Source organism: Echinococcus granulosus (assembly GCF_000524195.1).
Source record: "Echinococcus granulosus chromosome Unknown EG_S00016, whole genome shotgun sequence".
NCBI classification, from domain to species: domain Eukaryota; kingdom Metazoa; phylum Platyhelminthes; class Cestoda; order Cyclophyllidea; family Taeniidae; genus Echinococcus; species Echinococcus granulosus.
Window position 1 is genome coordinate 196,103 of NW_020170396.1, and position 13,340 is coordinate 209,442.

Below are 13,340 nucleotides of genomic sequence, written 5' to 3' on the forward strand. Positions count from 1 at the left end.
TTCCTATTCAAACAAATATAGGTTAATAGCGGTTCGGATAGAAAACATGAATGAGATGAGCATCCAGTGCTTAGTGATTGTGTAAGCACTGCTGCTCATACCACAATCATTCATCCGGTAAATCATTTCGTTATAATACAAAATTTCTCTTACCCTCATGCTGTTTGTACTGTTTTATCCTCTACACCTCTTGACCTCTTGTGTTCCTTTTTTTCACTTCAAGAAAAGCCACAATGTAAGTAACCATCCTACTACCAGTTAATCCCATTTCCTTGGTCTCAGTACAGGCTAGCTTATCATTTTCCTAGTCACCAATTCTAAAACAGACGTCTTTATACTCTTACTACTTCACACTCAAAATAATAATAAAGATAATGGAGTTTTTTGTACCTTGTTTTGAATCAGAACTGTATAACAGCAGAACTAGGCATTGTTGGCGTTTTAGCGACCTATACACTAAAAATTTTGAGAATTCATCTTTTGTGTTCCCCGTTGAGCGACCTGCACAATGGGTAGATTCATTTGGGAAGGGAAACCTAATATTGCGTCGGTTTTATGCAACTTTGCCGGTTTTGTTTACTTCTGTGAGCTCCCACTATTCCAATTGAATGCAAAATGAGACTGATAATTTTGCAATTATCTCGGGTCTATTTAACGAGAAGAAATCGGGTTTCATCTACTTTGGTCATTTGGTTCATTTGTTTTACAGTTAATCCAGCCAGCTTCCTTCTTTTTTGATTTTAGCCGAGTTAAGAACGGGAGCGGTATTCGTGGATTGGTAATTCAAGACAGCATCAAGTCAAATTACGAGCAGGAATTTTCGATCTACCTCCGAAGACATGACAGCGGTCCAATTTCCACGTAAGTGTCTGTTTGATTGGTGGCATACTGAGCCATTCATGGCCAATCTCAAAGGAGTAAAGAGCACAAACTTTTGAATGGTGGTTGATGTTGACTGTTTGATATCAATCTTGAGGCTCTGGTCTCGAAGCCCATCGTGAGAGTTTCTCACCGTAGAAAAAATTTAACAGTTTTTTGCTTAACCTCAACGAATAAATGACCTTTATTCCTGGCATCCGTGCTCGAAAGAGGGATAAAGCTCTCTTTCGCAGAGCTTATGGCTATGGGTCGAATGAGACGTTAAAAAAGCATTGTAGTAGTTTGATAGGTGCAGATTTCTCTTTATTTCTACTCAATAACAGCCACATGGCTAGGTAATCAAGGAATAACCTTTGAACTTGTTCGCAGAAGTGGAAGCAGAGCAGTCACGAATTACACTAAAACGGTTTATTATTTTTTTTCTGGTCTACTTTGGTCCTGACCTGTGACAATCCTGAATTCAATGTGGTGTGTTTTAATGTCCACCACAACGGCAAAGATGTATAATAACGGTTAAGTAATCTATTTTCTTGACATACTGGATTTATTTGCTTTTTTGTCTTACCTGTAGCCAAGGTTTGTCCGTGGGTGACTTCGTGATAGTCAGCAGCGACAACGGTCGTCACGTGGGCCTCTGTCTGGCCTCCCTCACCGCCTTCTCTACGACCCTCAACACCCTGACCATCACCACCGACAGGTATGGAACTGTTCAGCATAGGCGCTTAAGGAACCTTGAAATCAAATTATGGTTTTTAGTTTTATAGCTTTTAGAAGGGCTAATACCATTCGGTAGTTTACGCAGCAGTAAGTGACAAGGGGTCTACTATTGCACACCACCTCATATACTGTGAGCCACTTCAGGCATCGTTAATCAAGACAGCGGGTTCGTACGAACAGTGCGTGGTAATTAGGTTTCCCGTAAGCGAAGACGTAAAAACAGAACCTGCAGGTATCTACACACCGAAAATACTTCAAACACATTGCATCCTATGATGGAATGCTTCTTGGTCAACAGTAAGAGATTTGAGTAGTACCAACTTTTCGAAGACAGCTTTTCGTACTTTCCTTAGTTATGACGCCGGCTCCAGCGATTCCCAGCCCACAGCACGTCAGCCAGGCACTTTTGTTCAGTAACACTCAGCGTGTGGAAAGCCTACTCCTAGACAATCGGCACACATCCTGTCGTACAGTTGCACTATGGACGAATATGTTCTTTGAAATTCAAAGCATAGGCATTTGGGGGTATTTGCGATTTTGAAAAGACAGCGGATGCTGGATTCCTAAGGCAGTTTTGGCGTACTGAAAAATCTTTCCATTCTGAAACTGGGATAAAGTTATAAATGTGTCATTCGACCATGTGGGTAATTAAATACATTTCTCACACCTTGAGCCTTTTCCGTTTCCCCTGTCGACTGAAAATGCGCCGTTGGCATCAATACTTTTGCTGCATAGACCTTTACCCTCCTGGATCATGCGATTTCGTCTGGACCGATATGTCTCCGACAAGACCACGCAAATCAACCTCTCCAACCTGATGAGATTGATGGAAAACTCGAAGCTGTGGTGAGTTGTTGTGAGGTCTCAGTCAGGGCTACGCCTACCCGCTACCTCGATGAATGATTCTTTTCTGCCCGTCTTTTTTGACTTAGCTCCCGACTAAGACAGTTGATAATTGATCGGACTTGTCCACGATTCACAAAGTCGTTGAAGAAAACGACTCTGCTGCAAAGTGAGTTGTTATAATCTTCAGTTTTTTGGATGTTTCATTAAATTTATGAGAAAAAAATGACTTGGATGAAGGGGCTATTTGCAGTTTCTGGTGAACAATTTGTGCAGAGATTGTTTTCATCTGAGCAGTTGATTCATTCCTTTCTCTAGTGGTCAATTTCGTCTCGAAATCGAGCTTAAAATTTAGGCCACTTTAACTGAAAATAAGCATCCACCTCCCCATTTTCTTCAGTACAAGTGACCTCCACGACCAGTCAATGCAGGTTATACGGTCATCAACAACTGCGCAGCTTGCAATTTCAGTTGCGTTACCTAACAGTAAAAAGGTGATTGAGATTTAAAATAAAATTCTCTGAATAACTTTGTCCACTTTGATGGAAAGTTGATAAACCCTTTGGATAGCGAAATTCGAATCTGACATTATTTTACAATGAAACTGGGTTCAATTTTTGAAGAAAGAGATGTTTTTTCCCCATTGGACCAGCAAACGAATTGTGGGGACAATGTCGCCCTCATTTAGACAACTGATATGTTCTCGGACAAAGTGGTGTGGCGGTGAAGAGGCTCCCATTTTGGTTGCGCATTAGCCAAACCCAAACAATGGACACAATAGTTAATAATTCACATCGAGTTGTAAAGAACCGAGATCGCAGAGAACTAATGTTGGTTTAATCCAGTAAGTCATCAGAAGAGAAGTAATCTACTGGCGTAAGGCAAATGCGGCGATGGCTGCAGTACGTTTGCCGTTTTCTCCATCTACCTCCCGTTTTTGGCTCTTGGGAAGAAAAGATCGGTGCGTAAATGATGCATTGCTGTTGTCGGGGTTGTACAAGTGGTTAAGGCTTTTTTGTGTGGGGAGTCAAGATTTTTATCGGTCGCGAGGCTAGCCTAGCTGGCCCTCTTATTACTAAAAAGATTTTCTTCAAAACAAGCACGTATTACAACGCTCTTAGTGACCACGGCGATATTCCAGTCTTACGCGGATGTATGTCCACGCTTTCGCTACGCAAGTCTGTATTGAATTAAACATGTTTATGTCCAACCTTTTCATTTATTAATTAAGAATGGCATCAACGTACTTAATATACTTTGTATCTACTTTTTGCACACTTGGGGAAAATTGTAAGAGCTAATTTTTGTAGTATTCTGGTGTAACATTTCTATCCCTCCAAATGCAGGATGCGTTTTTTTTCCTTAACTTGTACCCTTAAGAGCACGTTTATCACGGATTTGTACTCTTGCTCGTTTCTTGAAAAGTAGGCTAGATGGTGGCGATTTCATGCAGGAAACTAGGCAAATACTGGTGAAGATGTTTGATGCACACAATTAACTTCCCTTCTAATCCTTCCTCGCTTTCCTACTTCCCAAATCACCGCAAAGGCGCTAATGATGCTGGAACAGAAGCCTTATTAAGTTTTCGCACCAAGTCACTAGTTGGTAATCCCTCCTTCAGTTCTCGCTCAGCACAAATTACTAAGGAGATTAAAACCACTTCTAAGAAAATAAAATGCCTTCTAATGGCCAAACACTGGATTCATTGATGGTTCAAGCTTCTGTCCGCGCCATGTTGTTTTGTTTCCTCTCTACAGTGGAACGAGGTATCCAAGACGGTAAAAGTCAGTTAGTACTTGTGCAAACCAACTGCAAGGCGCCTAGTTACAATAATTGTTCAGCTTTTCGCATCTAGAAGTTCAAAGTATGTTTTGTCAACTTTCCGTAAATATTCGCAATCTTTTCTGCATATTCCTTGTCAGTTTTTCGGTGCCACTACCATTTATGGCTTTCCCAGGTAGCATGCGATCGTGTCTGTTGGAAACGACGCTATTGTTTGCATTTTGTAGAAGGTTGATGTAGGGTGTAAATCCGCATACTTTATCCACTGTGACATGGCATTTAACCTCCATACAGGGCATGCTTTTTACATTTGCTATCTACTAACTTGTTGTTGAGATTGCGGAATAGTTTATTTATATTCTGCGAAATTCCTTCCCCCTGCATTTATGGGAAACATTTGAATGTCCGTAATTTTCGTATCCTGAACTTAACATTCAAATTTCTATGGTTACTATCAGTGGATTGTGGTTTGCTGAAAAGCTACTGCTGTGCTATTTTTTAGAAGGGAGTGCCTGAATCCACAAAAAATTTAGTTCTTTCAGGAATTCGTGACAGCTTCACCAGGCAAGATTCCCACTAGTTTTTATTTTTATTACTTTCTGATTCAACAGTTCAATTAAAAAACTGCTCTAATTTCGTTCTTTTATAATTATTACTATTTTGTGCTATTCCTTCAGTTCGAAAGCTTTTGCGACCTCTGAATATTCACCAACGTTGTGCCATTCTCTCCGTCCTCATGTCCAAGGACTACACCCTCATCGAGGGATTTCCAGGCTCAGGTGAGATAAATCTGATAATTCTTCTCGTCTTGCCTCGGATTTGGACTTATTTCATATCATTTCTACCCGTTGGAATTTTTCCCCATGATGGAATGATTGCTTCTCTGTGGTTACAAGTGTCTTCTTAAATGGGAATTTGTGAACTTTCTTTATTTATCCATAATTTTGCTTGGTATTAGCTTTGCACTTGTTTTTGTTCTTATTTTTAAGGTGGTGTCATTGATATCCTTTACATTTCGTTCTTTTTCTAGTCTTTCTTCAAAGTGTTTTTTTATTTGAATTTCATGGTGACTTCTTCATCAGAGTCGTTATAGACTAAAATTGATGTCAGACTCCTCTCTCTCTGCCAAAAGGATATTTTCGTGTTGGAAACTAGTGGAGTTTAGTGTTGCGTGACGAAAATAGATGTAACTCTTTGGTCATGATGAGTCAACGAATAAATAAATAGATAAATTCCTTTTTGATAAAATGCACTTGTCGGTTCCGTTACTTACTTCATATGCGGTCAGACAACCGTTTATTGCTCATCTCATTAAAACTGAGAAGCGTCAGTCGGAGAAATATCACCTTATTAATGCACACCACCCATCACATCTGTCCCATTTCTAAAGAGCAAATATTCCCATGTCAGGGAAGAAATGACCAAACTGATTGTCTTTAAATCCTATTCCCATGTGCTGATGCATCACATCTGGCAACCAGTTGATCAGCTTCCACGACGACTATCAATTTATGCGCTTGTGAATGGTTTTTTTTTCATTCCTCAATTTAAATATGTCTAAAAGATGTCCTCACCACGCTACTTTTGAATTGTTTAAACCAACATGAACACATACTTCCCCATTTTTGTCATCACTAAAGAGTCCTTCTCGACATGTCTCGTATATCTTGTAGTGATTCATTACCGGAATCAATGTATTTATCCAAACTCATTATGGGCGGTGCGTTCAGCCGCCGGATACCACAAGCGAAGCTTCTGTTTTACCTTTGGGATCCCTTTAAACGCCGTTTTGAAAGCAGAAGAGCTGGAACCACATCCGTAAAATTCAACCGATGTTTGATGATACGACAATGAGCGCAAAATAAACAGAAATCGGCAGAGAACGGGAAACAGCGTAGAGCATCGAAAGACTAACTCACACCTATTTTTGCTTTATAATAGATATGTATGAATAATGACATGAGGTTTATACTTCTCTACAGGTTGCAACCAACTACACTCGTAGCCTCAAACTTTTTTCGTTATCTGATAAATTTGTTATATTTTTGATCTCCTTGGAATATGGGTAGTAGAAGTGTTATTTTTTGAATCGCCAATCATTGTATTACCCTCCATGATCCACAACCAGGTGCACGTTTTTTTTTTCAAATTTTACTCCATAGAATGTAGCAAATTGTTTGCAAAGATACTAAAAAAACTCGTCAACAGGTGGTTTTTGCTTAGCTATAACCCTTGTGGGAATGTAGCAAATGATATGATCATCATGTGGCATGACTTCGTGTCTTCGTAGGTGACTCCTGCCTGACCTGCGCGCATTACAGTTATTTTTTCATGGGAGCATGGAATTTGAAAGAATTCCCCTTTTTTCCTGCAATAATGGTATTTTATATTAAAAACCCGAAAATTTGTACTGTTTATGATAAATTGATGGTGCAATTTCGTGATACAGGGGTGTGAAATACGAAAATAGTCCATTTATGTCTCATTCGTGGAGTAGACGTCATTTCTAAAACCTTTCACTATTCCACTGCCTTCTGTACGGGATTCATTCGGAAATTGCTACTTGGTATGGAATAACGGCTGACTAAAGAATTCCTGCCTGGATACCTATCAAGTGCGTACAAATGTTTACGTGCACTACATGGATGCATATCAGTCCATGTTGGCATTTCATGTTTTTCTCTACACCTTTTGCTGCTACTTTGAGATCCCACCTTTTTTTGCTTCACGACCTCGGTTCTAAAGATGAACTAGAAGCTTCGCGCTATATTTGTAGCATCGCATTCGGATAGAGGCACGGTATCTTGCGATGGTAGAATGTGCTGACTGTAGATGGTTCAAGTACGTAATTTAATTTTGGTGATGAATCTCCTACAGCTGGAGGAGTCACTTGGAGACCTTTCAGCCTTTATAATAATGACGAATTGCCTGTCATCTTTAGTTAAAATGGATTAGAGATTAGTGTGTCAGGAGCTTTCATTCTTGATTAACGTGAGTGGCGAGGCTATTGTTCTGTGCGAACATCAACTGAGGAAGGAAAATCGTAGTGGAAGCTACCTATCAGGAGACAGCTTCAAGCATTCAATTTGTCCATTACTTCAAACTTGACTAAATCTCCTTTTTTTACTGGCTAATCAAGGGATAGGAGTACCAAGTTATGATCGGGTGTTGTTAAGTGTTCACCTTTTAAAAGGAGGCTCGCTTGTTTGTGCCACTTATTCAAGTCTATGCTTTATGTTCTAATAATCCCAATTGTACTTTTTGCTAATTCTAGATGTGATTTTATGAATGATTTACACGCATTCTTTTTGTGAGCATTTGGGTTCAAATTTTAAAATTTTTCATTGTTCTTTTGTAGTTGTACAATTATGATCTGGGGTTTTATTCGTACATAATTTAAAATCATTTTTTGTTTAAAAATTTGGAATCATGCATAAAATAGCCAAAGTGGCTCGCCAAGCTATTTTTCGTGCTGTCAAGGGGTGAATTGTGACGAATACGTGGTTTCGCTAACGAATAACTAAGACGACTCGAGCGTTTTCCATGAATTATTAATACGAATGTGCCAGAGTGGAGTAGCCAGTTGGGAAACGCCAATCTGATCAGGCGAAGAGGGTGGATGAGTTGGCATTCTAACTTTTGCCACTGTCGAATCTTCAGAAGCTCCTGCGCAGTAGCTGGGCGGGGTTCAGTTCAACACACTTTTGCACAATTTGATGGATATAAGTGACCCCTATGCAGTTTGGCGTTTCCGCTTTAAACATGGCAGGAAGAGTAATAAAATTATTATAATTAGTCTGTGTGTTGATGAGTGTGGGTCCTGTCGAGCTCCCGATCAGAGCAATTATGAGGCAAAGATTCCAACATTGATGTCTTTATTTGCAGACGAGTAGGAGTAAGCAGGGGGTACAGCTCGTGCATGTGGCTCCCAGCTGGGTGATGGAGCCACAGGGTAGTTCCATTCTTGTGTATTTTCAGTACTTAATTAATCTTAACTTCATGGTTGCTATTATCATATTTCAAGCCTATCTATATGTGATTGTAGCCATTACTAAGAAATGAATTAGAATTAACCACGAAGAGGAAAACCTACAGAAGTTCGAATCAGGAACGTTTTCTTACATCGCGGGTATCCCTACCAGGGCTGATATGTCTCTAGTCTTGCATGGACCCAATTCAAAAGCTTGGCATCAATTGGAACGGTAGGACTAGCTCTAGCTCGAAGCAGGACAACATTTCCAGCAAGAGTAGGTCATGATCGACGAACAACCAGTTAATGCGCAATGTTGACGTCTCACGAGGTGCAACAACCAATCAAATAATACTAAAATATTCCGTGAGTGGGTGGATCAAATGAAGGAGGGATAAGGGAGGTTAAAAAATGGAAAAAGCTATTTTTTGCAATCGCCTTCTCAGGATATCAGCATCACGGATTTTGTTTTACTTTATTTGTAGCAGGAATGTGTGTTTTGCGCACTAGGTGATTACAGCAAGAGACGAAATTGATGGCTGATTGTCTGACAGATAAGAGAATAGTGGAGATCGGGTTGATCAAAAGTAATGGAAATGTGTTAAAATATTAAAGGTATTTCACAGTTTCAAATACAGTAAACAGAAGTCTCCTTTTGAGTTATTTTCGACGGTATGGCTTCGTATTTACCCAAGTTTTAGAATGAGTAAATACAAATTCAAAATCTCTTTCTTCAATACTTGGTGCTGAACCAAAAATCCACGATTTATGTGGGGAAAACGCAGGCCTTTGAGGGTCCGGTTTTCACTTTTTTACTCATTCCCTATTATTATTTCCCATTCCAGGAAAAACGGAGACACTAGCCGTCCTCCTGCGTTGTCTTGCAGTGCTAGGAAAGAAGACTTTGCTCATCTCTCACACCCACTCGCCGTGGACAATGTTCTTTTGAGGCTTCTCAAGGTAACGCCTGCACTTCATTCTGTCACACTGCTCCTATTTCTTACAAGTTGATGAGTTCTGGAATGCATATAGAAGCCTAGCTAACGCGACTGAGATAGTCGTGTATTTTAAAAGTCATTGCCTATGTCGAATTTCACTGCTACTAGCTTAAGGCGTTATTTGAGGGTTTGGGATTTCCTCTGGTGGTCTCCATTTTCTGGGTGCTATCTAAGGTTATTCCAAAGCGTATGCGCCTTCCTCTTTTTAAGAGGCTTAACCTAAATGCAAAACCCACTTTATGAAATACAGTTTTATAGCAGTCCTTTCAAAATTTCTCCTGGTTTTATTCTCTTCATAATATCACAGTTCTTTGTGATTTGTAAAGACATGGAAAAGTTCCCATATCGTTTTCATTGTGTTCACACTTAGAAATCTGTGATTTGGGTAGTTGTCGTAACATTTACTATCTCTATTAGCTTCTTTCATATCATAACCGGATTGCAGTCATGTTGAAGGTTCTGCAAATCCTGTTAAAAAGTAATAAATTGAAAGTGAAAAACACTGAAAAAATGGTGTTACTAAGGTAATGAAGCATTCGGGTTGAGATGATAATTTTTCTCTAAGACCCTGATGGCAAATGTGTTAAGAACATTGTTTTTTTCAGGATTCAGAAATCAAATTTGTTCGTCTGGGAGCCTACGAGAAGGTCAATCCACTTCTACATTCCCACAATCTTGAAAGCCAACTTTCAGAGGAAATTTCAAAAGCCTCCATCAAAGCAGATTTGAATAAGGCTACTGCTGAATGCTCACGTCTCGTCAAATTCATCGACGAAGTCATGGCCAAAGCGGTAAATTCGTATTCTCTCCAAATCCGCGAAGTGTTTTGCCGAACCTTAAACTGATTTGTTGACCTTTGCTTTCAGGCTATAGTTGGTTGCACGGCGCTAGCTGCAGCGGGTCACGAGGCCTTGGAAAGGTGTCAATTTGATGTGGTCGTGGTGGACGAGGCAACACAACTCCTTCTACCCACAACTCTGGGTGGACTGCTTAAATTGAATGCCAATTCGGGACGGTTTATCCTTGCAGGAGATGCCAATCAGTTACCTCCATTAGTCCACTCCAACGCCGCTAGGTATGGTTGTACCGTCTACTAAATGAATATCAGTTGCAGTGCTCCAGTCAAATTCGAAAGTGTAGACTGGCAAGGCGGATTATGAGGGTGGATGGTGGAAATAAGATTAAGATATCTAATACGGTAACAAAAAGTGGTATTATTATATCTACACAAATTTTTTGGGCTCCTAGCTCCACAGGCAATTTTCCAGTCTTTCCTAATGTTAAAAAACTTTCGAAACAAACGGATATCTGCTTGCTTAACTACATATCTTCTGGTAAGCATTACTTCTTCACTTTTCTCTGCATGCATTTAGAGAAAGCGGATTTGACACTAGTCTCTTTGCCCTTCTGTCTCCGATTGCGCAACACTACGCGGACACTCAGGCGCCAGAGGAGGTGGATGCAATGGGCAGTTGTCTTGTGCAACTGAGGGCGCAGTATCGAATGAACTCCCAGATTCTACATTTAGCAAATACCCTATTTTATGATGGCCGAATGCAATGTGCCTCAGATGAAGTGGCCAACCGGACATTAAAGCTACTGAAGGTTGTTGATCCGGTAAATTTCTGCAGCTGAATTATCTTAATGGTCTCTACTCAAAGTTATCAGTAACCGTAGTTTTTTGGCAAAACACTGAATTCTGACAAAAGCGAATGTAAATATTTCCCTACCTTTAATCTTTGGTTTGCTTTACCCCAATTTTAGCCGAAGGGCTGGCTCACTCGGGTTCTTTCACCGGATCTTGCCGACTCCGTCATACTTCTGGATACTCAGGGTGTGAGTCATCGTGACTTTGAACCTCCCCTTTTCCTATTCAATTTTATTTGCTTGTTAATGTGAAATTAGACATTAAATTAATATGTTGTCATCAGAATTGGCAGGCTTTACTGCGCCTTAATTACGGTTGAAAAAGTTGTTTTATGAAGGTGGCAATTTCAAATCATTACTAGTGTCTCGTAGACAAAATACCGCGGTAGAGTTTTGTCACAATGGATGGCCTCCTTGGATGTCAACAGCATTTACATCTTCATTTATATTGTCTTATTTTGTTTTAGATTTGTAACCTTGCTGCCTCCCCCTTCGACGCCAATGTGAACTATCGAGAAATTGAGATTGTAAAGGAAGTATTTACGAATTTGACTCAGGTAAGTTTACTCTTCTTGCTAATCGCCCTGAACTGATCATAATCTAAGGTAAAAAAAATACCGATTGGCACCGGAGAATAGTGGTTTCAAACGTAATTTTTTGTCCTTCTCTTTCATAATCTTCTCTCTGAAGCGAGGCGTGGAGGCGGATGAAATTGGAGTGATAGCCCCTTATCGCGCGCAGGTTGATGCCTTGCGTCAGTGTCTCCACGGCAAAAGTAGTATCAATGGCGATGGTGGCAGTGATCGTTGCTGCATTGGGTTGGTGGAAGTGAGCACCGCTGACCAGTTTCAGGGTCGTGATAAGTCTCTCATCATCGTCTCCTTCGTTGACTGCCTCCAATCCCGGTCCCAGCACGTGAGTCCGACCTTTTTTAACGTCTGTGTATTGCTCATTACTGGCACTCTTGCCACTTGGATGTAATTTGAAACTTAACAAGGAAGCTAAAATGTTCGTCATTTCATGAATTTTAATCAACGTGTGCATTTAAAACTTTTTCGATGACTCCCTGCACCAAAACTGTAGATACCACTGGCCACCTTAGTAATAAATTGCTTTTGCTTTATAGCATTAAAATCAAGTTTTAAAGACACCATTTCTCTCCTATGCAAGACGAGTCTACCCGTCCGTTTTTTCTCACCGCAAGTGTTTCAATTAAACCACCTAAAGTGCAGCTGTGGTCTTTTTTGGTGATGGCTCATTTTCAAGAACCTAATTGTCTCTTGAAATAGCCAGTTCCAAACTAATCAAACACTTCAAACTACCCACTGTGTGATTCATTCGAAATATAGAATGATCATTGAAGAAGCATTAATGTGTGATAATATATTTTTAACGGTCGCAGGATTTATAATGCCGTACAGTAACCCTAATACACCAATATTTTGAAATCCCTCGGCACAGTTCATAAGTCATTTTAGGATAAAATCCATTGACTGAAATAAGTTGTCAATTTTGTCAATTTATCTTTTGTGCAATCGAATTGGCTTGAATGATTTCCTAAGCCTTAAACCTTTCTGTTTATAAACTGAATGGTTTGAGACTCAATCGCTTTCATCTTCTTCTCCAGTTCAGGTATTTTACGTAGCTGTCATTTTAAAGCGCTGAAAGCACTCTTGGTTCCTGAACTCAATGTCTTCCATTATTGAAGTGGTTCATACAATAGCTCATGTCACTCCTCGCTACTTTCGTCAAACTTCGTCTGCTACTTACTTGCCTGAATTTCTACCTTTCTTCTTAGGATATTGATAAAAGACGATCTTTCTCCTCCCTTTTGAATGAACGACCACGTCTGAATGTCGCTCTGACCCGAGCCAAGCAAAAGCTAATTCTCATTGGTTGTGGCGGCAACCATTCAAGGTCACACGAGGTCATGCAGCAAACACCCACTGTCCTGGAGCAAATGCTCACTGTTCTCCGTCAGATGTCTGCCGTTGTGCCTATCTCCCCTACTCATGCATTATGCTGACCCGGTAGTTGCCATTTTATATGTCAATTTTGTACTACAGGAACCTATTTTTTGTGTTTCTTTTTTAAAAAAAAGTGCGTTTTTTGTAAGCGTTTTTTCCCATTGGTATGGAAAGATGAATAATAGAAATTTATCAAGAATAATTGCACGAGAGTGATTACTTTCATTTATGTTTATCGGTTCCTGTATTTATGGAGAAGGAAAACATAGCTTGGAACTGTTTAATGAGATTACAACAGTACTTCTGTAATTGTTTTTGTTTAATTAGTGGATCTAGGTAAAATATTAGACAGCCTAGAAATCCCCGCCATTTCTTTTGGAGCTTGTGGACATTTATTAAGTGCAATCGTGTAATGCATGGATTGTAATACGTAGGTGGATGCGCCTCACTCCATCTTTTGAACTACTTTATTCTTATTTGGGTCTGCGATGTTACGAAGTGGTGAGTGTGATTTGATTTATTGGGTTCAAGAGTCGT

At 39.9% G+C, this 13,340-nt stretch overlaps 1 protein-coding gene across 1 annotated transcript in view; it reads left to right on the forward strand. All coding sequences in view use genetic code 11, as the record gives it.

The window, feature by feature from the left end:
• EGR_03159 (Transmembrane protein 184C) overlaps positions 1-12,862 on the forward strand; it is a gene marked incomplete at both ends in the record, with an annotated part of 44,579 nt that extends 31,717 nt beyond the window's left edge. The window contains 16 exons of the mRNA XM_024492408.1: positions 745-861; positions 1,451-1,576; positions 1,950-2,009; positions 2,332-2,442; positions 2,529-2,608; positions 4,899-5,000; positions 7,963-8,110; positions 8,289-8,423; positions 9,037-9,151; positions 9,795-9,980; positions 10,056-10,264; positions 10,563-10,806; positions 10,954-11,025; positions 11,304-11,393; positions 11,527-11,751; positions 12,635-12,862. Of these exons, the coding sequence (XP_024353082.1) occupies positions 745-861; positions 1,451-1,576; positions 1,950-2,009; positions 2,332-2,442; positions 2,529-2,608; positions 4,899-5,000; positions 7,963-8,110; positions 8,289-8,423; positions 9,037-9,151; positions 9,795-9,980; positions 10,056-10,264; positions 10,563-10,806; positions 10,954-11,025; positions 11,304-11,393; positions 11,527-11,751; positions 12,635-12,862 (2,248 nt within the window). The remainder of the gene's footprint in view (positions 1-744; positions 862-1,450; positions 1,577-1,949; positions 2,010-2,331; positions 2,443-2,528; positions 2,609-4,898; positions 5,001-7,962; positions 8,111-8,288; positions 8,424-9,036; positions 9,152-9,794; positions 9,981-10,055; positions 10,265-10,562; positions 10,807-10,953; positions 11,026-11,303; positions 11,394-11,526; positions 11,752-12,634) is intronic.
• Between the last annotated feature and the right edge of the window lie 478 nt (positions 12,863-13,340).